The sequence below is a fragment of the Myiozetetes cayanensis genome, unplaced genomic scaffold (genome assembly GCF_022539395.1).
Source record: "Myiozetetes cayanensis isolate MyiCay16 unplaced genomic scaffold, myiCay2020 scf17, whole genome shotgun sequence".
Classification (NCBI taxonomy): Eukaryota; Metazoa; Chordata; class Aves; order Passeriformes; family Tyrannidae; genus Myiozetetes; species Myiozetetes cayanensis.
Genome location: NW_026087378.1, coordinates 11,356,119 through 11,380,899, shown reverse-complemented (window position 1 = coordinate 11,380,899; position 24,781 = coordinate 11,356,119). Strand labels below are relative to the sequence as shown.

At 42.6% G+C, this 24,781-nt stretch overlaps 1 protein-coding gene across 1 annotated transcript; it reads left to right on the top strand.

Moving 5' to 3' along the window:
* Positions 1–9,401: 9,401 nt before the first annotated feature.
* On the top strand, positions 9,402–24,474 carry RUFY1 (RUN and FYVE domain containing 1). The gene is given in 19 exon segments (XM_050312216.1): positions 9,402–9,572; positions 9,574–9,670; positions 14,233–14,406; positions 14,690–14,807; positions 15,496–15,597; positions 15,923–16,046; positions 16,450–16,508; positions 17,222–17,287; positions 17,387–17,456; positions 18,323–18,424; positions 18,849–18,965; positions 19,303–19,470; positions 20,215–20,312; positions 20,779–20,898; positions 21,708–21,837; positions 22,249–22,343; positions 22,782–22,830; positions 23,021–23,098; positions 23,742–24,474. Coding segments are annotated over 19 exon segments (2,082 nt in total). The 3' UTR covers positions 23,886–24,474.
* Positions 24,475–24,781: the final 307 nt, after the last annotated feature.

Here is a 24,781-nt window from a genome sequence, read left to right as displayed (position 1 = left end):
CAGGTAGGGAACTATTGCAGTCAAAGGAAAAAAACCAAGTAAGTGTGGACAGTGCAATGGAAATGAAACTGTTAATTAACGGGTCTAACCAGCTAAGCAGGAGAACTAAACAAAACCCTGGGAACATGGAACTTCCTGAGATGCCTAACTTTTTGCCTTGTCAGGGGTCAAATTCTGCCTGTTTAATTCCTAAGATAGGTCACTCAAATCAACAAAATTAAGCATATGATAAAGTGAAGTAGATTGTTAAGTGCCACCTGCAGAACATGGATTTCTCAGACTGAAGCACATACAGACGTCCTTGCCAGCTTGCATGATTCACAGAGATTAAATTTCTGTATTGATATTCTCCTAAAAACAAAGAGGAAAAATGTAACATTCCAACTAATTAATATTTGACGTGTTTTAAAAATAATGTATATTGTAACACTGAAAATGTTTTTAAATTGTGAGAGGGAGAGACTTACTAAAAAATCAAAAGCATTGCACTTAGATTTTCAATTTAATAACAAAAGTTCCTGCCCTGAAGTAGCTGAAGTGATATGTAATTTCCCACAGAGAGGAAAGGTCCCTCTCCCAATTACATGTTTTCATCCTTGCATTGTCTCTGTGACCCCTTTGACTCATAGTGAGTTCATTCAACTCTCCAAATTAGCAGAAAAAATACTGAGGGATTTTTTGTTGGTTTGGTTTGGTTTGTGGTGGGTTTTTGGGGGTGTTGCAGTCTTCTGCTCATTTGGTCAGCTGAATCAGCTCGTGGTAAGTGTCACATGAGTCCCTGAGCCACCAAAGGAAGATAAAGGGAGGAACATGCTGATGACAAACAAGCAGGAAAAAAAAAAGAAGTAAGAGGTGACATTGTCCTCTTGGAGGTTGTGAGCTCCTGTACTGGCTCAGACACAATGCAGGATTTATTACCAAAGATGAACTCCTATTGACCTGGGCAGGAAAACATCTGAGGATTTGGGGTTTTGTTAGAATTGGTTATCAGTCCCAATTCCATCTCTTCTTCCTATGATCCCTAAGGACAATGCACGTTATATTTGATCACGTCCCACTTTTCCACTGCTGGTGTCTATGGGCTCCCCATCTGCCCTGGAAAGTAAAGTTCTTCAGGAATTTTAAATGAAAGTAACAATAAGCCTCACAACTATGATCATGAAGTTCCCTTCCTCATGAAGTTCATGAGGAACCTTCCCAGTGAAAATTCTTACCAGCTTTCTCTGGCTCCTGTTCTGTTCATAAGTTACTTCACAGAGATTCAGATCTCCTATCATTTATTCACTGCAGAGATTGAAATTTTGATTAGCAAGAACTAAAATCACCTTTTTTGTTTCCTTCTCTTAAAGCAGGGGTCATATCTTTAATTAATGCCAGTGAAGCTCCTCTTGATAAAGCAATATAAATTTTAGTTAAGAAAGCAATGTGATCATGACACCATCAACTCTGCTCACTCAGGGAACATAAAGGAGGAAGACAAATATAAAAAGCAGAAATGAGAATGGAGTATTTTAAGGCCAAAGTTCAGATTTGCACTACCTGCAGTCTATCACAAAACTGGTTTTAATAAATTTCAGAGATATTTTAGCCACAAAGCAAGTATTTTCTTCTGGACTCTGTTCTCAGTGCATCTCAGAGCTGCTCTAGAAGTAGAACTTCACATAATGAGTTGTCGTGGTTTAACCCCAGCTGGCAACTGAGCACCAGGCAGATGCTCACTCACTCCCCCATCAGCAGGAAATCAAACCACTGACTGCTGTGATTCTCATCTAAAACTGAATTTTAAAAGAAGTTGGCTAATTAGTAATCCCTATAGAGTGTCACAGTCAAATGAAAAGAGATCTCTATCAGAAACTATTTTGAAAAACAGTTAACTTGCACCTAGATCCATAGTTCCATTATTTTTTTGCATCTGCACTAAGAAGAGACTAGCCTGGGAAAAAAAAGCTGGGTTTATGCTAAAATAACGGCAATGCCTATATTAGGAATCAAACTGATTTTTCTTTCATTGGGTTTCACAAAACATGGGCACAATGGTGAGAAAACTTGTCAGTCATATAAAGAAAAAGGTTAGAACTTTCCTCTGCTATCATACAGTCCATCTATCCTCTACAACTGCATTAGAAAAAGTTGAAATATGTTCAAAATCCTCTAATGTCCAGTCTGTTCAGGACAAAATTTTTGCTGTCTTTCCTTCATCTTTCTTTTTCTGGGATCCATCATACCTACATAATTTCTCAAGCACATATGGATTATGCAGCTCAGCCTCTACAAATAACTAAAATGCTTTACTTTCAAAGATATGCAATGAGCTGAAGTTAGAAGCCTGTGGCAAATCTGGTTGATTTTTTTAATGAAAATAAAGTAACCTTAAATGGAAGCACTCCAATTCAACAGCAGCATTTTGCAATATTTTCATTTTAAATAGTAGGATGAAACATATACATAATAATATCAAATATATACTCAAACCACATTAGCTCTGATTGTGTGCCAGGCATGATACATGCATTTAGTAATACAATAAGAAGTCCCAGTTCCAAACAGCCTGCAGTCTACGTGGACAAAATTAAGGAAGATAGTGACTATCTTGTAGAAAGAAAACTAAGGCAAAGATCAGAATCATAAACAATGTAAGCATTAGGACATAAATAAACTATCACATATCTGGGAATAGAACAAAGATCTAAGCCTTTCCTGCAGTGTCTCAGCCATAAGGCTTCTCCTTCTGAGTAAAATTCACTATCACTTCGTATTGAACTGTGCAGGTTTTAATCAAGCGATATTTCCCTTGCATAGAAACAAAACATTTTCTCCAGAAAGCAAAACCAACTATTTTTCTGTCACCATGCAACTCCCTAAAGACTTTTCAATTTACAGCTAATATACAGCCAGCTGTACCTGCCTTTACATCCCATTTACTCATCTTTTTCAGCAGCATCTCCAGCTTCCCTCCTTCACCTGAAACTACTTGCGGATTTTTCAGAAACCAAACATTAATAGTAAAACTGAGATCTGCTCATGCTGGGAGTGGATGCTTGACTGGCAAGAACCACTCTAATTGGAACATTTGAAGATGCACCTGAAATGCCAACCTGTTTTGAGAGTTCCAAGACAGCAGTGGTGACACACAACACAACACAGTGGAAAAAAAGATCTTTTCCTTCTGTATATGACAGCTCTGAAACAGTTAAAGACCAAAGTAGGGCCTCAGTATTATGTGACAGTGCCTTGGGTGGCCCCATGCCCTCAACTATTATAAAGCATTGACTCAGGGGAGATCAATACCAACATATCCTGGCAGGAGTTGGGGGCTGATGAATTCTGACAAGATCACAGCCTGAAATGGCAATTGGCAGAGAATTACAGGATTTTCTATTGCTCTTGTTGTAGTTGAAAGCCAAACATTTGTGGTTTCTGTTGATTAGAAAAACAACAAATTCTTTAACTCTTAAAATTCAGCCGTTATTACAATATTTAGGTCTCGCGTTTTTCGTCCTCGCTTCAGTCAATCAGTTCATTTTCAGATGAGGGTTTGGGGGGTTTGCTTTGCTTTTGAAAAGAGAACAATTATTCAAATTTGAGGTCTAGAAAATTTTGCTATGGTTACTAATACCATATTTCCAACAGCAGTCAGGGCAATGTATAAAATTTTCTGGAATTAATAGACCAACGAGGAAAAGGAAAGACGGCAACACACTGTATCTTAACAGCTGGATGCCAATTACCACTCTCTGTTAACAAACCACAGCCATTTACCAGAGGTGTCTTTGCCTCCCCACTTGCACAAAGTGGCAATTCAATTAGACATCTCTTCCTTCCTTCCACACAGCTCGAAATTTTAAACAAGTTTCACCTGAAAAGATTAATGACCTCCACTTCATTTCATTGAAGCCATCATTACACTTCTTTATTGCCACCCAGGTTGTTATAAATTATGGCTCTTTCACAATTCTGTAACTTTCATCTTTGTGTGCTTTTAAGGTTCACCTCTAAGAAGGAGGTCTGCTGTAGAAAAAAAGAATTCTCTTGATCGTGTGAAATAGTTTAAAGAGAATCTGTATTACATCAGGTGAGGTGTCAACAGAAATTTGCCATGGTGTGCACTTCTAGGAACGTCACCTGTAGCACATTAAATGCATCTGACTTTGTTAGACCCTTCTAATTTCTTTGTCCTTGCTGAAAAATTTGTTGTAGTTCCTTGGTTGCTCTGTTCCTCAGTATTTGAGGAAGGAAGTTACATATGCCCATATGACAATATCATCAGCATTCAAGATTAAATGTATAAATCAGGGACAGAGTAAATTGAGGATTTAAACAGAACAAATCTGAAAGAATAATCATTTGGAGGCTTCTGGAGAAGTTCTGCTATTGGGTGTCCAAGCCTTGAGTCTACACCCACATCTTGTTTTCTCTATATTCTCTTATCTAAGGATGGTTACTTCAGATGCAACTCCTAATCACAAACCCCCTAATCCATTGGTTACTAGAAGCTTTCAGAATTCAGCAGGGCAATGATTCCTCTTTCTAATTCTGATCCTTTTATTCCCCTATGCATTTACTGCTGGTATGATGCCAGGAGTCCTTATGACTGGTAAAAGATGGAAAGAAGGATGTTTAAGATAAAACAGTCCAGTGGTAACTCTGTCATCCGTTTTTCTAATCTGCCATGTGGAGTCTCTTTGAAGAACCCAGGGCAGGTAGAAAACTGGGGGTTGAACAGGACACCCGTATAGTGAGCGACCCTTCCGACACACAATTTAAAAAATATGAACTGTTCCAGTGCATTGAATCAGCAGAAAAACCATTCACTTCTGTTGTATTAATTTTCTGCCAACTCAGTGCATTGAAATGGCTCAGCGAGCCAATGACCAAGGGAGCTGAGGAAAGGGTTTGGCCAGAGGCAAGAGATGGAACAAGGCAGCCAGCAGTTTGATTGCCTGGGGGTGCTACAGAGCTACAGCCTGCATTCCCTGCCAGTTTTACCTGGGACTGGCTTGTGGAGAGGTCAGGTGGGCAGCCGTGCTGTTGTAAGGAAATGGGAACACACAGCTGGAGGAAAAGGAGAACAGCAGCACTCCAGTGGCCCTTTAAACTAGTTTAAACCACCTGAGTGACTGGTGCCCCACATTTCTCAGTTCTGTTTCCAAAGGTGACATGGTCACATATGATTGATCAGCTCCCTCAAATGGATTGGTGAAGATATTTCTAAAGGATTGTTGGTGAGAGATCACTAAGCAACCTCACTGTTTAACATCTAACCTGCCTGCTCCAGCTTCTCTCTTACTCTTGAAGCGTGGAAAGGCCTGAAGACAAATTTGCCTGACTTGCAGTGTGAGGGGAATTGGTAACAGAGACTCAGTGAAGCTGACTGAGCTGCACACCTGCATTATCCAAAAGCTCAGGTTTCCCTTTGATGCTGACAGTAACAAAGGTGCTTTTGCACATCTGTAAAACACCTAGTTCATTTTTTCACTTTTCCTGCCCATAAAAATTCCTATCGAATCAAAGTGTCTGGGAGCTATCCCTAAGTGTGGCAAACCAAGTATTGGTTACAGCTCTGCAAGGAAAAACGCTCTGAGGAAAGAAAGGAGAGAGAGAAGAAATTGTTCCTACTTAAAACAAAGAAAAAGTCTAGCTAAAGATTTATTGACTTCACTTTTGGTTTAAGATCTCTAGATATCCTCCTAATTAATATGCAGTGTCACTCACAGAGCAATCAGAAAATGAGAAAATCAAAGGCAAGAGAAAAGCTGGGAATTGCACTTCTCACACTACTTGTTGCAATCTTTTCCAACTCTTGGTTTACTGCACCTCACAGAGGGGACTGAGTTATGAGGCCTGAATTCTTTGTAGAGAGACCTGAGCCAGTTTGTGCCACATTAGGCCCTCAGGTGCACAAGTGCAATGTCACCAGAACTGCATACAAGCACCTAAATGTTCTTTAGTATCTTAAACAGAAAAGATTTGTTTAGTATTCCTTAGTATTATTGTGTTAGTTGAAAACTGCATTAAGTAGCAAAAATGTCAGCACATTTCAAAGATACCATGTTGTTATCTTACTAGGATTCAGCCTGTAATCACATTTATAATTCCTTTTACCCTATGTCATGTAATTTACATCACTTTTATAAAACCTTCAAAATTATACTTGATACAAAACTGTCTGAATACAATAATGGGGGGGAGGGGGAAGAGCTAAGCTAGTAAGAACCAAGGGGAAAAAAACCCAAACAACACAGATAAGCCATGAAAAATGTAACCCAAAACCACACAGGTCACAAAGCCTATAAATTACACCATTCAAACAGATGTGTTCTGATTTCTGATTTGGTCTGTAGGCTGGACCAAATTATACCATTTATCCAAACTTCTCTGTGAGCACAGGTTATGTCACAGAGCAGCTTCAGGGGTTGCTCAGGAGAGCACAAGCTCAGCTTGTTTCTTTTCGTTTTCCTGGGGGCTCTCTGGTACTTTCTCAGGCAGCTGCACAGGGTGGTGTTTGCTCCGGGGCTGTCCTTGCTGATGTTAGAGGCTGCTCTGCCAAGAAAGTAGTGCCACAGTGTCACCTACTGGGAAGTTCTGCCTCTGCCTTTCTTCTTACGGTGCCAGAAACGATAAAGAACAAATGGGAAATCAGGGTGTGTTGGTTTTACCTGCTTTCTGATACTTCACTTTCCAGTTCACTATACTCCTATTAAAAGCTCTTTTTACTTTTTATTTTTCTAAAAACCAGGAAATAATTCAGAGTAGAACAATAAGTATATTAGACTTTTCCTAAGACTGTCATTTAATATATATCTGATGAGTATTTGGTCTTAACTGGCTGATTTAAATCTATATTGAGAGAGTTGCTGTTCTTTTGATTCCATGCCAGTATCTTAATGCAAGTTTCTCCTTCACATTTTGCTCTACCTTTCCCTTTATTTACCATGACACACATTTCCACATGACATTCCACTGACATTTAGGTACTGTGGCAGACCTAGAGTAGCCACAAAAGGGTTTTCAAAAGAAAACACTGTTAATCTTTGCATGAGTAGCAAGGGCTGGACCAGTGGTCTGTTAAGTGACAACAGTGGTGAAATATCATCATCTGCAGAAGACAAATAAAAGTAAGCCCACTCTCAAAGCTAAAAGTGAGGAGTGTTATTCATGCATAGTGCCCCTCCTTGATAAATCTGTGAACCGAAACCAAAGCATGTTTTTCCCCTTTTTAAATTTATTTTTATTTTTTAAAATCATTTTATTGCTCTTTTTTTTTTAATTTTATGTGCTTAAAGCTGTATTCTGTATAAACTACATCACTCCTTGGCTGCCCCAAATGACTGCTTAGGAAATTGTAAAGTGTAAACAAAACAAATCTCTATTTTAGGACTCACAATGTCACAAGACTTCTTGCTTGCTTTGAAATAAGAAGTGTGCAGACAGAGGGTATTTAAAGTAATCAGTGACTGACTTCATAACATTTAAGTCATTTTGACCAAATAGTTACAAGTGAAGCACAGTTAAATTTTATGCACAGTATAAAGTTTCCTCCACAGACATTTGAAATAAAATGTTCAAATGTTTCTTTAATAGTAAGAAAAGACAGTCACAGACTGTGTGATAGTTTCACTTAATATTTTTACAAAGTAGATAATTGTGAGGCTGTAAAGGGGAGTCTGGGTCATTGTTACCTTAAGAGAGCAACATAGTGAGGTAAATAGGAGTCTTGGTTTTGCTTTTATTTTCTCAGTCACAAAACTTTTGTCTTTTTCTTCAGATCTACTGAAAAAGAAGTATTAATTTAATGCTTAGAATTCCGCTTCTAGCTAAGACTACCTTCTCAACCCTGACTCTAACAAAAAATCAGTGTCAACTCTAGTCAAGAGGTATATTCATATAGTCAGCTGCAAAATAGCAACTTACAGAGCTATGAGATATTATTTCCTTATAAACACAGCCCAGTACTGCTGGAGTCCACAAGATGGAGTAAAACTTACCTCTATCACCCTTTAGCAAAAGTAGATTAAAGCCTATACTTAGCTCATATGAATCATGGGTGAATAAGAGGCTGCTGATCTCTGAATTCTCAACAAAAATATAAGCATTTCCCAGAGCTCTGAGGAACAAAAGTTGTTAAATTTTCAGTGTCTGAGAAGCCAAGATGACAGAATCAATCTTAAAGTAGCTTATAGTAGAATAAATAAGTTATAGGCCTGAAGATTTATATTGCTGCAAGAGTACTGAAATTGATTTTCAACTCTCCTATTCTCCTTCTAGAAGATTTCCATCTATGTAGCAAAAAAAAGATGATATGCAGCATCTACTATCTCGTGAGTGAATAAGTGAAGCACCTCAAGCACATGTGGTTGCTGGATGGAAAAAACAGATAACAAGGCACACGTCAGTGGGCCACACCAATATTTGAGGCACCCAGTAAGATCTAATTTTCATACTAGAGTAATTTCAGTTCCCCTTCATGACGGATCTTTTCTACCAAACACAGCCCAAATACATTCGTGAGTGGCCTTACTGATAGTTGGGTGTTCATGTGAGTGATGAGCCCTTTTCACAGCACTGCACCTGTCACACCACGCCTCCATTTCAACCACAGGCAGAGTCATAAAGGTCTCTTTCATCTGTCACAACTTAACCATGTACATCTGAGATGCCAAAAGGCATTAATTTTCTAATTGAAAATTATGTCTGGGGGTAGGGATAGCAATAAAAACCTGCACTTTCGTTAAACTTTCCTAACTCGTTTAAAGGTAAACCCCATCTTCATCTTCCACGCCCCTACGAGTCCATAACTCAGAACAGCAAGCGAAGTGCTCAGTCCCGGCCAGGCGTGTCTCGCAGCCCTGCCGATGCAGACAGGTGCTTCATCCCGGCTCCAGAACCTGCCCGGGCTCTGACACCTGCCAGGATTCCCGGTGCCCACCCGGGCTCCATGACCTGCTCAACCCCCGATACCTTCCCAGGCCTCTACGATCCACCTGAGCTCCATGGCCTGCCCAGGCTTCCAGTGCACACCCGGGCTCTGTAACCTGATCGGGCTCTGCTTCCTGCGAGGGCTCCTGGTGCCTGTCCGGGCTCTCGGTACCTGCACAGATTCCCAGGGCCTGTCCGGGCTCCCGGTACCTGCCCAGATTCCCGGTGCCTATCCAGGCTTCAGTACCTGCCCGGGATCCATGACCTGCCCGGGCTCCCGGCACCTGCCCACATTCCCGGTTCCGTCCCGCATTCCCGGTCCCTGCCGGAATTCCCAGTTCCCCCACACACATTCCCGGTTCCCGCCCGCATTCCCGGTCCCTGCCGGAATTCCCGGTTCCCCCCCCACATTCCCGGTTCCCGCCCCGCGCCGGGGGTGAGGGCGGCCCCGCCGCCGCCGGCCGCGGTCATGTGACCCACCCAAGATGGCTGCCGGGGAACGGCGCGCCGCGCCCGCCGCGGGCAGGGAGGAGGATTTCGAGATTATCGACAAAAAGCAGCTCCCTGACGCGGCCGAGCTGAGGAACGAGGAGAAGGCGAAGCCGGAGGAAGGGAGGTGGTCCGCTCCGATCTTGTCGCTGGCCAAGAAAGCCTCTGGAAAACTTGGCGCTGAGCTATGGCAGCGCCCTGAAGTCCGCGTCCCTGGCGGGGTTCGTGTCCAAGCCCGGCAGCAGTGACAGCCCGGCAAAGACAAGTACGGCTCCGCTTCTTTAGTAAACTCGCTTTTTGTGGTGCGCAAATCAGTCCGCTCCCGTAAGTGCTGCTGGTTCGTGTCAGTGGTGCATGGGTGTTACTTTGAGTTTTCTTTTTTAAGATGCTGCGGTTTTGTGTTGGAGCGAAATTAAACGATCGACGCAGATGTAGAACTTAAGAAGTGTATTATAAGCAAAAGAAAACTAAACCCATAGTATATTTGGGGAAGTTGACTTTAGTTTTATGCAGTAAGCTTTTATTTGCTGGCTTTTCTCCCTCTCCTCTAAAGCTCCCCTCGGCTGCACTGAGGGATCTCCCAATTCCATGTCCTACCTGATGTGCTGGTTCAGGGACGGAACTCGCTGTATCTTTCGTGTCAGAGTGTGGACAAGCAAACTAAGATACAGATTTGTTACAAGTTACGTTTTTAACTACGCTAAAAGTTTAACCACAACGTGCTTTGTTGAACGTCTGCATTCATGGATCTGGCGGCCATACAGTTTTATGGAGCAGGTCTCTTAGAACTAAATGAAAAGGACTTTAGTTGAATCATATGGAAAATAAATCTCAGTGATACTCATAACGTGGGAAAAAAAAACATTGAAATGCAGCAGAAAATGGGACTGGAGCCCTGTACTCCAGGGTCTCATACTGGTGCTTAAGTCTGGAGCAGTGGAGCTCAGTTTTGCTCCCTTGTGCTACCTTTTGGTTTATAAAGGCAGAGTTCTGTGGGGCTGAGCAGGGACAGGATGGGAAAACCAGTTGCTGCTGATGGACTTTTTCATTTTTTTGTAAAAATATCCTCAGTGTTCCATAGTCAGAGTTTAATTGTCCTGAAAAAAAAAATTATCTTTCCTTGCATCTCAAAGTCTCACACCAAACTTCTCGTGGATTTGCCCATCTTGAGCACCTGGGATTTAACCTGATAAAGGGCAGAATATCCCATTTTCTTCATTTGGAATAATGCTGTGAATACATGTAATTCAAAAGAGCATACAGCTTTTGGCAAGGGGTGGGGAATGTCATGTTCTCTTGCCTAAAATAGATCTCCCACACTTAATGGAACTTTTACCATAGTCTTTCAGCATCTTCCTTGTAAAGTAAGTGAATACAACACCACCTCCCCAGATGGTTGAAAGGATTTGGATGTGTTGATGAGTTTTATGGAAAAATTCCATACGAAAAATCCGATCATAATTTATATATAAAATGTGAACAGGCACTAAGTCACCTGTTCTACCTGTTCAATATTATCTTTGACCAAGCACTATAAATTTAATTTAAAGCAGGTATTTTTAAGAAATAGGCTAAGACCTGCAGGACCGCTTGTGGAAAATTTGGAGCTTGTTCCCTATATCCTCTTTTTCTGGAGATTTTATAAGCTCTACCTGCTGCTTCAGATCTGTTGATCACATGTTTTAAACACACAAACCCCATCTTAAACCAGGGTGTGCCACTGAAGAAACTGTGTCCTGCCTTGCAGAGAGGCCGGGAGCTACAGATCTAAAGAAAACAAATCAAGAAAGACTTGCAGTCCCAAAGACCAAGAGATGGAGAACTGTGAGCTTTCCTTTGTGCTTCAGTGTTTTCTGACTTCAAAGTGTGCTGAATGATTACAGTAAACAAGGCATGTGGCTTCAAAAAGATGTTGGAACAAATCTCTTGAATTAGATGAGAGACAAAACTGTGTGACTGCATTCTTAAAGATTGCAGCATCGTGTCTGTGATCTTTTGCACTTGGGTAACCTGATTCCTAATCTTTGGGGCTTGGCTTTGCTAATGTGTCTAATACCTGTTTATTTTGCATGTACCAGCTTGCACAGTTTTGCAAAAGATGTACTTGACTATGTAAATTTGCAACTAAAAAGTCTAAAAGAGAATTCAAGTAATTATTTAACTTAATGCAAGCCATTATTATGACAGTTTATTTTAAGTTTGTGTTCATAAAGAACATTTCATTCACATTATTTTGGTTTTTTAAAATCTTGAGGGTAATACATGTACCTTGAGCAAGGCTTATAAGCAAAGTATGCCTGATACGTAAAAATTTTAATTCAGAAAACCATCCAAATGGTTAATATTGAACACACCCCAAAAAACTCACAGATTTTCTGTTTCTAGTATGTAACCTGACAATATTGACATTCAAAATATTACAGCCCTTTTAATCCTCAATCTCATGTCAAGACATTATATGCAGTTTTGAGGTATCCATTGGCTACAGTCAATATACAGTATTCTATATATACTATATTGCATATTAACTATATATATTATAGTATAATACAATATACTGTACAGTAACCTGCTGAGATGAGAAAACTTTGTGTGCTTTGTGGTTATTAAGATCAGTTCGATTAGAATGACTCCCTGTTTTCCCTATTCTGAGACAAGGAAGAGTTTTGCTCATTTTTAATCCTAAACTAACACTGTGCGCACAAAAAGGAAGGTAAAATTAGTACTGAGGAGACTTTTGCACAGTCTTAGGAATGGTGTTGACAATCTTGAGTGTGACTGACACAGGGGAGTGTGATCGTGTCTGACCCACAGGTGACAGCAGGACTGTCCTACTGCAACAGCGGTGCCTTAAAAGAGGATTTCAGTGACCACTGGCCTGTGGTTGGCAGCACCTATCGGAGACTGTGGATGCCCGAAGAAGCAGAGGGGCTGAAACCAGTCCCTGTCCCGCTCCCCGTTTTGTCCCAAAATAGGTTTTTTCCCTGGGTATGCAAGAGGCTGATACACACACAGAGTGGAGGTATTAGATTTATTTACAGTTCTGCAATGAAAGGGGCACTGGGTGGCAAATCCACAAAACCAGCATGATGACCACCAAAACTTTTCACTGTTTTAGCAAACAAAGGCATTAATGTTCATTGGCTACAAGTTACCTAGTTCTCTTATTAATTAGTATTCTTCTATTGGTTAATGATTCTCTCACTTCTCATGCTGATTAGTCCGCATGCTCAGTCTCTCTCTTCTTTTGTATCAGTGGGTTTACTGAGTCAGTGGTCATGATCAGCCCCTGCTGCAACTACCTTTTACCCAGTTGGAGCTGATTCAGCACAGTTGCTGAGCTGGCTTTATTAGTTTTTTCCTTGTCTTGGAAGTTCTGCCGAATATCACAGAATCAATAGCATATGCTGAGTTGGAAGGGACCCACAAGGATCATCGAGTCCGAGTCCAAGTCCTGGCCCTGCACAGGACACCCCAGGACTCCCACCACGTGCCTCAGAGCGTTGTCCAAACTCTCCTTCAGCTCTGGTGCTGTGACCACTGCCCTGGGGAGCCTTTTCAGTGCCCGACCACCCTCTGGGGGAAGAAACTTTCCTAATATCCAGCCTAAACCTCCCCTGACTCAGCTTCATGCCGTCCTTGTGGTCCATAAATTCTGCACTCTCTGTGTCCACTCTCAGTGGTACATCCTTCTCCCCAAGCCTTGTTAACCTCCCTCTGGGTCTGAAGTTACTGAAACATGTCGAGCCCTAAACTTTAACAGGAAATTCTACAGACGAGTAATTTGTCTTTCTATCACCCGGGCATCACTTAGCGCTGCTGCTACCTGCTTCGCGGATTAAATCTCCCTTTCCTGTTGTTTAGGCATGAAGATATACAAAGACCAACTATCCAAAATAACATCCTTTATCAAGAACATTTGTACATATTCCACATTTTGAACACATACACACACACACCCCCCCCTTCCCCCCGGCTGCGCCGAGCCCGCCCCGCGCCCCTCACAGCGCTCTAAGATGGCGCCCGCCCCGCCCCGCGCGCTGTCGCCCTGGTAACGCGGCGGGCCGGGGTCCCTCAGCCCCGGCGGGTCCCCCCGGCCCGACCCGGCCCGGCCCGCCGCTCAGGTACGGACCCCCCCGGCCGGGGGGCTGGGGCTGTGTCCCCCACCCCTTGGTGCCGGGAGCGAAGGCCCCGCTCCCCGCGGTGTCGGCGAGGGGGGCTCCCCCAGGGCTGCACCCCCAGCCCGCCCCCTGCGCGGGATGGGTGGGGGGCACCGCGGGGAGGGGGCTCCGAAAGCTGGGCAGCGTCTCTGCGAGGATTCTCCCCCTGTACTCGGCGCCGCAAGTGCTGTGTCTGGGCCCCTCCATTCAGGAACGTCATTGAGGGGCTGGAGGGGGTGCAGAGAAGGGAATGGAGCTGGGGAAGGGTCTGCAGCGCAGATCTGATGAGGAGAGGCTGAAGGAGCCGGGGCGCTCAGCCTGGAGAAAAGGAGGCTCAGGAGTGACCTAATTGCTCTCTACAGCTCCCTGACAGGAGGTTGTAGCCAGGTCGGCCTCTTCTCTCAGGCAACCAGTGACAGGACAAGAGGACATAGTCTTACGCTGTGCCAGGAGAGGTTTAGTTTGGACATCAGGAAGAATCTCTTCACAGAACGGGTGATTAGACATTGGAATGGAGGTGATGGAGTCACTATCCCAGGACGTGTCTAAGGAGAGACTGGATGTGCCACTCAGTGCCATGGTCTAGTTGACACGATGGTGACTGGACTTGATGATCTCAGAGGCCTTTTCTAAATCAGCTTTTCTTTCCCTGCCCGTGTGCCCCCAGGTGCGCGGTGCCACACCATGGAGGAGCGTGCCAACCTCATGAACATGATGAAGCTCAGCATCAAAATCCTGATCCAGTCAGCCCTGAGCCTGGGCCGGACCCTGGACTCCGACTTCCCTCCACTGCAGCAGTTCTTCGTGGTGCTGGAGCACTGCCTCAAGCACGGGCTGAAAGGTGGGCTCTGGATACCACTGCTGTGTCTCCAGTTTGACCCCTGAATGACATTGTTAATTGCATAAATGTACAATGCTAATCGGCATTACAGGTATAACTGTGTGGTTAACCCTGTACACCCTGTATTTTATGCCTCCTATACTGTCAAGGTATTTTTAATGCCCCCTTTTCATTGACATGTTAGAAGCTGGTAAGACAAAGTAACACATAGACTAAAATTGTGAATTCTGGAGTTGGTAGCCTGTTACTTTTCCTCACAAACTTCTCTGTGTGCTCCCTTTAGTGAAGAAGACTTTTATTGGACAGAACAAATCGTTTTTTGGTCCTTTGGAGCTAGTGGAAAAACTTTGTCCTGAAGCATCAGATATAGCAACTAGTGTTAAAAATCTGCCAGAGTTGAAGTAAGTTGGTTGTTGGAGATGATGCATTTCATGCATACTGCTGAGAAAAGGAATCCTTTGTGTAGTCTCTCGGCTTCCTTAATGAGATTTATTCCCAAAGGAAAAAATAGGGCATGTAGGAGGCGTTGACTTCTCCAAGAGATAAGGAGAATACCTCAAAATATTCAGAGTTTCTGATTCAAACAATACTGCCAGATTAAAAACAGCATTTGGAAACTTTTTAACCTTGCTAAAAATAACTCAAGTCTTTACAGTTATTTTCATTCCTCTTCTTTCCCCCACTTTTATAACTTTGTGTCATTTTGTGAGTGCACTAGTAGTATCTAATTTGGGTAATTCAGGATGATGGAAAGAGACTGTTTTCAATGCTAGGATGCATCAGTGTTTGGGTTATGATGATAGCTGACAATATGTGTCTTTTTGAGTTAGGAAAACTTTACAGTATACTTTTCCTTCACCGAAGAACGGGGTATACTTAAATGCTTTTGTGTTCTGGAGACAGCAGTTCATTTCCCCAGGGATATTTTTTTTTTCAGTTGTTGAGAGTTTTTGGGGGGGTTTTGCCCTTTTTTTTTTTTTTAGTAAATAGTATCCTTCATCTCACTTTGTAAACTGAGAATTCTGAATCGCACAAGTCCACTTAATAAAAAGCTTTGTTTTTACCAAAACATGCGACTTTTCATTTTAGGACTGCTGTGGGCAGAGGAAGGGCTTGGCTTTATTTAGCACTCATGCAGAAGAAACTGGCAGATTATCTCAAGGTGCTCTTGGACCATAAACATCTGTTAAGGTAAGAGCATGTTGTGTAGGTTGTGTTCCCCAAAATCACTGACACCTTGTGTTGCTCCAGGGAGAGTCATTCCTTGACCACTTTAAGCTTGTTCTTGCAGCCTGCAGAGGAGCAAGTGGTTAATTGTTTTTGCAGTGAAGCTACAGAGGAACTAGACAAGTGTTTTCTGAGAGTTCTGAACCCTCAACCTGGTGCAATAAATTGGTGGGAAGGGGCTGCTCAGCTGAGCTTTGTAAAGGCTGTGTTACTGTTTATATGATTTCAGTGATGGAAGTGCCACTGTAATTGTTTGATGTGCAGTGATGCCTGGTAATATTTCTTGCAGTGAATTTTATGAACCTGATGCACTGATGATGGAGGAGGAAGGAGCAGTTATTGTGGGTCTGCTGGTTGGACTGAATGTTATCGATGCAAACCTTTGCTTGAAAGGAGAAGACTTGGATTCCCAGGTGAGGGTTAAAGCTTAAGTAGGATCAGTTGGTATAAGATTCTAGTAGAATTAAGTACGTCTATAAATACTTTACTGAAATGGGTCCAGAGTTCTTTCCAGCATGTCCTGAGTTCAAGCTTGTCATGTTTCCCACAGTGAATCAAAAGAAAGTGCATAAGTAGTAGTTTATGGAAATAAAACTAATAACTACTAGGAAACTGATCACACTAAAATATGGTTTTATGACAAACACTAGTTTCCATGTTTGCATCAGCTGGGAAGAATATAGGTATTATTTGTCTCTGCAAACTTAAACTTCATATTTCTGTCATTTTCCAAATATACATTTTATGATTTTCCAATTCTACTTCTATGCAGAATTGCACCATAAGGTGTCTTAATATCTTAAATATATTTTTCAGGTTGGAGTGATTGATTTTTCCTTGTACCTTAAGGAAACACAGGACAGTGATGGCAAACAGTACGTATGGTGAATTAATAATTCTAAACCATTATGGGTTTTGTAGAACAAACCTGTCAGTCTGTGGGAGGACATGAGTGCTGGAGACCTCAAACTGTTAATCATCCAAAAAGGAGAATCCAAAACAGATTTTGTTAGCTAATACTGACTTTCAAAGATTGAGCCTGTGGTGGTTTTAACAAGAATACAACGTGCAGAGTTTGTGTCTTGAGCTGGGACCAAATTAAAGGCACCCAAAATATTAAATTGGGGTTTGATTTGATTTTAGAAGAGATGATCTGCCAGACCACCCACTGCTAAATCACTGCTTTGTTTCTAAGCACTGTTTCAGAAAGGCTCTCAGTTAAGTAGCTCTATCTGTGGGAGAGATCAGTTATGGAGGAAAAAATATAATTTTAGGTAAAATGTTAGGTGAATGGAGACCACAGCTATTGACAGCACTGGATCTAGAAGACCTCTAGCAAATGAAGGGGACTTCATATTTTATGGGCTTCTGTCACTTCAGAGCACTTCACTGTGGAGCTGAAAAGCAGCCAAACAGCTGCTTCACCTCTCCAGTGCTTCTCATCTAGCTCAGGCACAAGTATTTTATAAGGAGAGGATGAAAGATTTCTACTCAGTTTGCAAGTCTGTACTGAAAGCCCTAGTACAAACTAACACTTTCAAATTAAGGACTTTCTTCTCAGTCAATAAATTCTCACTTTTACAACTAGAGATGGAGGGATTACAGCTGTCCTTGACCAGAAGCATTATGTGGAAGAACTGAACCGACATCTAAGGTGGGATTTTCATCTATTCTCATATACAAACACTTGTCCTGTGTAGCTTTTTCAGTATGGCCTTTTACCATTTTCATGCATCTCTCCTCCTTGCTGCAGTTGCACGGTTGCAGATCTTCAGAACAAAATAGACTGTTTGGAAAAGACCAATTCAAAACTCCAGGAAGAGGTTTGTGTCTGCTCTGTTAAATATTTCTCACAGCTCTTTTCCATCAGAGGCAAAATTCCCCAAGAACTTACCTTAGACCTAACACATTTGAGTGGGTACTGGTGAGATGTGGGGGACTGGGCAGACTGGCATGGGTTGGCACATGGAGGAAGTTTTCTGGGAAGCTTCTGTGCTAAATTAGTGGTTAAAATGCTTTTGGGCACCTATTTGGTAGATGGATTTCCTTAATGAAGTTTTTTTGCCTTGCAATGGTGTCTCTGCCCAAAAGTAATCAAACCACGGTCATGGACATGACTTGTCCCTCTTCCCTCTGCACATACACATGCCTATGGATTTGTCATGTGAGTGATCCTGGAAAAACAGAAGTTAAGAAATCTTTCTCAGATGGGAAGTAAAATAGAATCCAGTAGCATGCTTTATGTATATATAAATATATATATAAACCCACCACCACACAAAAAATATATCTCCCTTTCAGAGTGTATCTGTGTAGTCCAATTTCCAGTGTATTTTGGGTATCTCCACTTGAAAATGCTGTACAGTTCCACCAGTGAATGCCAGCCCTGACCTGCTGTGGTGACTTCCAGTTAATCCCACAGATCCAGGGTGGATTTTACTCTTTTACACTTGGGTGCATTTCTTTGGGCAGTTAATATTTAAAAATAATCGATGAGGGTGTGAAGCAGGAGTCAGTGACCAAACGTGTGTGGGGTTATTAATTTCGGCTGCAGGAGGCTCAGGCAGCTCCTGAAAGGGGAAGTGAGCAGCACACCTGCTACAGGGACTGAGCTGCTGACCTTAGAATTGCTCCAGATGTTGCCTGCTTGCACAGTGATTAAATATAGATCTGTTCTCTTTATAAACAGCTTGCAGCAGCTACTGACCGGATTGGATCGCTGCAGGAAGAGCAGCAGCAGTTAAAACAACAGAATGAATTGATTCGTGAACGGAGTGAAAAGAGTGTAGAGGTGGGCCGCTGATTTGAAGATGATCTCTGTTGATCAGCTGCAGTTACTGCTCTCAAACCCACTGGGACCTGCAGTGCTCAGCAGAGTTGAGCAGGCTGCTGTGCAGATCACTGAGTTTGGGTGTTGTGTGCTCAGGCATTTTAATAATTTTAGGCATTTAGATTTGCAGGCATTTAGATTTTGGTGTTCTTTACTACTCACTCATATACTTGCAGATGGGAGAAAGCATTCACAGTATTGGAATTATTTCTTTTTATTGGGTCGTTGAAATTTCAGCTTATTAACGTTTGCCAGGTCTTTAGTTGTAAAACATAAGGATTTTACTTGAAATGGCACATAGAAATGCTGTGTTACACACAAGAATTACAGGGATACTTTAAATACTTTGTGATCTTATGTGGCTTCTCTGCTGATGTTTCTTTAGGTAACAAAAGAAGATACAAAAGTAGAATTGGATACCTACAAGCAGTCACGACAGGGTCTTGATGAAATGTATAGTGATGTTTGGAAGCAGTTGAAAGAAGAAAAAAAAATCAGGCTGGTAAGAAAACTTAACTATAGAAAGTGAGGTAAAAGACAGAGGATTCAGCCTAAACTGTAACCTTACAAATACAAGGTGTCTGCTGTGCACCTTCTGCAGCTCTTCAGAATTCATGAAGGAATTGCAAGCAAGATGCCAGATGGGCAGACATTAACAGTGTCTGTAAAGAACTGGGAATTGGGGCTTTTGGAACGTTGGAAATTAAAGGTCTTTCTCTGTTTAAGAAATTACCAGCGCTACAGCAAAGACACATGGTTTGTGTATGGGGTTATATGGGGTTTGGAAATGCTTATCCTGACCACACAGCAGTAACTAGCAGTAACTATCTCTTTGTAAGGAACTAGAGAAAGAGTTGGAGCTACAGATTGGAATGAAAACAGAAATGGAAATTGCCATGAAACTTCTGGAAAAAGATACTCATGAAAAACAAGACACTTTAGTTGCACTTCGCCAACAGCTGGAAGAAGTGAAGGCCATTAACTTGCAGATGTTTCACAAATCTCAGGTATGTGCAGGGTGCTGGGGATGGTTTTGTGGGGTTTCTGTTGTTTGGGTGGGATTGTGGTGTTATGGTTTTTTTCAATTGGACAAAAAATAAACTGATAAGCATTTCTACAAGGAAGCCACGGAGTAGTAGTGCTCACACAAAATATACAGAGCTTGTTTCTGTTAATGAAATAAAACTTTAACTAGCTTCTCCATTAAATAAGAGTTGAGCAAGCCTTTCCCTCTCACAGCTGGTGCTACAAATCCAGAGGGGATTTCTCTCAATTTTTATGGGTTGTTTCCTGATGCCTGTTCAGGCTTTACCCAGGCCTTTGCCTCCTTCACAGGCACTTGCAAGGCACAGCCCAGTGAAGCCCCAGTGCTGAGGTGGGCCTTTGCTTTTGAAAGCAGTATTTATTTGGGGTTTTTCTGGCTTCCTGATTCCATGCCCACTGAGTGCATTTGTTGCATTCAAATCATCATTGATGATCTTACCCTGTCCATTTAATCTGATAATTTTTTTCTCCAAGCTTTTTTCTAAAGAGAGGATTTTTGGCTTGTAGCTGATCTCATAGGTAAAAACTTAGTTAAGGGTTGGTATTTTTTTTCTGAGGTCTTAACAAAACAAGTGGAGCAATGTCTGCTCTGGCATTATCAGCATTTTGTTTGCACATTCCAGTCAGACCCAGGCCTGGCCTTTAGCAAGCTGAACATTCTTGATGTGGTGGCAGACTTTAAACACTGTGTTCACTGTTTCCTATAGAATGCAGAGTGTTCATTACAACAGAAAACAGAAGCAATATCCTCTTTTGAAGGAAAAACAAACGAGATGATGTCCTCTATGAAACAAATGGAAGAGAGGTAATAACTACAAGATCAGAAAGTCAACACTGAAGTCAGTAGAAAGTTTCCAATGTCAACCTTTACAGGATGACCTTCCATATGCCCCTACAGACATTTGGGCACACGTGCCAGCATGACCTTTTTTTACTTTCTCCTCCTTATCTCTCTGTGCTCGCTGTTCTCTTTTCCCAGGCAAACATGCCCATAATTGACTCATTGGAAAGCCATAGCTCTTTCCACAGGCAGGCTGTTTAAAAACACGTTAACTTCAGTTTAAGAACTAGTATGTCTCTAGCTTTTGTTGTTTGGGGTTTTTTTTCAGACATGATTACTTTCAAAAGTCTTTTTTTTTTTTCTTTCCCTCCACTTGCATTTGCAGTTCAAGCTTTTATAAAGACCTGTTCTGGTAAATCTAAAAAAGAGGGTGAGAGGGTGTAGTTGAGGAGTGAACTGCCAACAAATGCTGGTGTTCCTTGCCTCGTAGGCTGCAGCAGGCAGAAAAGGCAAGGCAGGCTGCCGAGGAACGGTGCACCAAGATGAAGCAGGAGCTTGCTGGCAGGCTGGACACGTGTCGGCAGCAGATGTCCCAGCTGGACAGCAAATGGTATTTAATCTGCTGGAATTTTTTTTTTCCTCCTTCCCTTTTGCCATTCCTCCCACAAGTGCTTTCTGCTCCTTTTGTGCTCGGGTGTAAGGAGGGGTAGGTTCGAATTGTCTTGGCCAGAGCATTGACAGAAGTAGGCAGGATCCAGGGAAGCACAGCCCTTCTGAACAGTGCACAGTGAGCAAGAGGATTTTGACATGGTTTTTTCCAGAATATCCAATTGGGAGCGCAGAGTGCCAGCAGAAATCCGGCCATTCCGACCAGCAATGGAGTTTCAATTGCTTCTTTAGTAAATCAGGAGATAGGTATGGTCATGCTTGTAGGCTGAGCATAGAAGTGACTGTCATGCAAAGGGATTGGGGTTCTTAAAGGGGTTTGGGGGCTTGTTCTTTGGGAATGTTAATCCTCTGAAGATTTTTAATACCAATAGAAAATGCTTCTTTCACTGTTCAGACATCAGGGTAGAGTGTCCCTTTTAAACAGTTTAAACACAGGTAGTGAAATATGTATTTGTGGGGATTAGGTTTGGGGTTTTGGGGGCGGGGGTCTTGAGGCCTTTTAGTAGTTTATTTTTCTTCTAGCTGTTCATTGCTGCTTGTTTTCTGTGACCTGAAAATGTTAATATAGTTTTTGACGTCTGCTGCCGTAACAGTTTGATATCTGCTGCCCATTCTTTCCTTTCCCAGAACACCACTCTAGTTTTACCCTCTTTGGGACAAGATTTCTTCTCCTCATATTGTTGCTATCCCTAAGTTCTATAGGATAATTTTCTGCTATAGGGTTTTTTAGAATTAATTATTTTTAAATAGCTCAACTCTGGAAAAGGAGTTAAAATCTGAAAAGGAACAGAGGCAAACTTTGCAAAAAGAACTGCACCAAGAGAAGGATGCAACTACTCTGCTTAAAACAGAATTGCAACAGATGGAAGGACTGAAGAAGGTATGCACAAGCTTCAAGTGTTCAGAAAAACTGAATGTGATTTATTTTTTAAGCATGAACATTCTTGTTAACCTGAAGAAGGTTTGCTCCTGTGTATGGAGCAGTTTAGATTCTGAGGACACATCTGTACATCTGTGTCCATCTGTGGGCACGGGACTGATATGTTCTAGCTCTGCTCAAAAACATTCAAGGCCTGAAAATCTTCCTCTTTCTGGTAAATATGATGAAATAATTTCATCATTTGTGCAGAACCAATGGGTAGCTCAGCCATGTAACTCTAAACATCAGGCCTCAGAAATAAGTTTGTAAAGGAGCCGATTCTTGTGAACTGCTTGGATAGTCTGGGTAGACTGATCAAGGTTATTGGTCAAACAGGGAACAAAAAAGTTGATTTCGTGCTTGATTTTACAGGAACTGAGAAAACTGCAAGATGAGAAGCAGCAGTTGGAGAAAGTCTGTGAGGAACAGGAACAAGCTCTTCAGGAAATGGGACTTCATCTCAGCCAGTAAGTTCTAGGAACTGAACTCCTCTAAGTGACGTAACCTGGAGTATCAAACTGATACCAAGAATTTTAAACCTCATCCAGTTACAAAAATCAATTGATGTAAGAATTTTAGGAGGTAGTTACTGTGCATGGGAAACTAAAGAGCCATGAAATGAAAATGAGGGAGATCCCTGTAGGAGTGAGCTGGCTGAGAGAGGGAACACTACAGGAAATGTTTAGTTCTTACTGTGCTTTTCCCACATTCTTCTGGTTATACTGAAAAGGGGGCAAACCCTAAGGTGACAAAGTTTCCTGGTGATAGTGAGTGGTTCAGAGGGATAATGGGGAGCTGACTGAAGAACTGGGGTGTAGATTCACTGGCTGGACAACGGAATTGGAGGGAAAACCAAACACAACTAAATATAAAGTCATGCAGAGGGAATAATTTTTTTTTTCCAGATCAAAGTTGAAGATGGAGGACATTAAAGAAGTAAATAAAGCACTAAAGGTACTCTACATCTCATGGGTATTTTGACTGAACATGCAAATTTCCCTGAACACCTTCAAATTTCATCAGAGTTATTCTGCTTTAAAAGGTGCCTTTTGAAAAATACCAGCAACATTGGTAAAATGCCTTTGAATTTTGTTTTGTAAGTTTATTTGTATCTCCAGTGTGGTTTTTCATTTGAATTTTCCAGGGTCATACTTGGCTGAAGGATGATGAAGCAACACACTGCAAGCAATGTGAAAAGGAATTCTCCATCTCAAGAAGGAAGGTAATGTTGCTCAGTGGATTGTTTTTAAACAATCCATGGCAAACAAAAATGGTGCTGTTGCCTAGTTTGCTAGGGAAGGCTCACCCTGCTTCAATTCCAGATCTTGTTGGTGTGATAACTACACAGGGAGTAATTTGGCATTTCACATCCTAAATATAACGTTCCCTCCTGCTTTCGGGTTCTCTCCTTGGTGGGAGCTGTTGTGGGCTGTGTTCAGTCTCCCCTCCCGGCTGAGCAGGGGCCCGGCAGGCCGTGCTCCGTGCCCGGCTCCCAGGGATGCTGCGGAGTCCTGAGCCGTGGTCTGGGACAGCGCGGGGCACGTGGCAGCCCAGGGGCCGCATCTCCTCCCTGCAGAGCCAGGCCTGGCTGCAGGAGGCGGGGAGATCCGGACAGAGCTCCATCAGTCCCTGGCCAGGCCCGAGCCTGTTCCTGCTCCTGCTCCACCCCGAGCCAGGGCGAGCGCAGTTCCCGGCTGTGGAGGGAGGGATCAGCTGCACAGCAGGAAGCGCTGCTGGGAGGGCTGGGCCTGGCGGGGAGGGAAGGGGGATGGATGTCAGCGTTCTCAGAAACCTTCCCGAGGTCTGACTTCTCTCTTGCTGGTGCTGCTTTTCGGCAGCTGTGCTCACTCTGGTTCTGTTTGCAGCACCACTGCAGGAACTGCGGGGACATCTTCTGCAACACTTGTTCCAGTAACGAACTCGCGCTGCCGTCGTACCCGAAACCTGTCCGCGTCTGCGACACTTGTCACACGTTGCTGCTCCAACGGTGTTCCTCCAACTCCTCATAAGGCCCTCCCACCCTTGACAGAAGCGCTTTAACATTGGAAAGTAGCCATTATTTTTTTAATTCTGAATTGCAGGTGTCCTCTGTACAGCAGACTGGCTGGTCTCTGATAATTTCCTCTGTGGGACAGAGCAGTGTAAAATAATTTGTAGGGATTGTGCAAGCTAATGCTTCTCCCAACTGAATAATTAAGAAACTTATATCAACTGTAATTTCCCCTAAAGTTCTATTTGAAACTAAAATCACTTTTCTGATTTTTATAGGCATTTGTATTAAAATTTGTATATGGCATTTCTACATTTATTTGATCCCTGTAGATGTCCCTGTCTCTGCACATGAACTTCAGTTCCTCTGTACCTTCACTGTAGGTGCTCCTGTGTGTCTCCTGGCTCGTGTACAGTTTTGTATTTGCTCCAAGTCAGAGAGGAAAAGGTCAGTTTATGAATTGTCTATGGAAAGAGCTTTATGGGGAGTGTTGATGAATGTGCCTTCAGTTCACTGCGGAGTCAAATCCTGCACATTGTACTTGTTCTGGAAGTCGCTGTGACCACGGTGTGGTAGTTACACAATAAAGCCTTTTGCAAAAACTGAAAGCAAGAGATGTTCTGATTTTAAACAGCTGTTGGTCACAGATGCCAGAAGGGAATGTTCTTATCTATCCCTGTACATTCAGGACTTAAGCTAAAGACACCAGAATGTGTCTGGGATACCTGACTCTGGTATTCTGGAAGGTGCCAGATGAAGCCCCTGCTCTGCAGCAACTTCCACTCTTCCCCAGAAGGAAGGGGGCAGTGACTCCAGCTGGCTGTGCCCACCCCTGGGATAGAGCAGGACAGCTCTACCCCAGCCCAGGGGTGTTGGTTCTGTCAGGACTGGGCACAGCAGCAGCCGGGCCCCGGA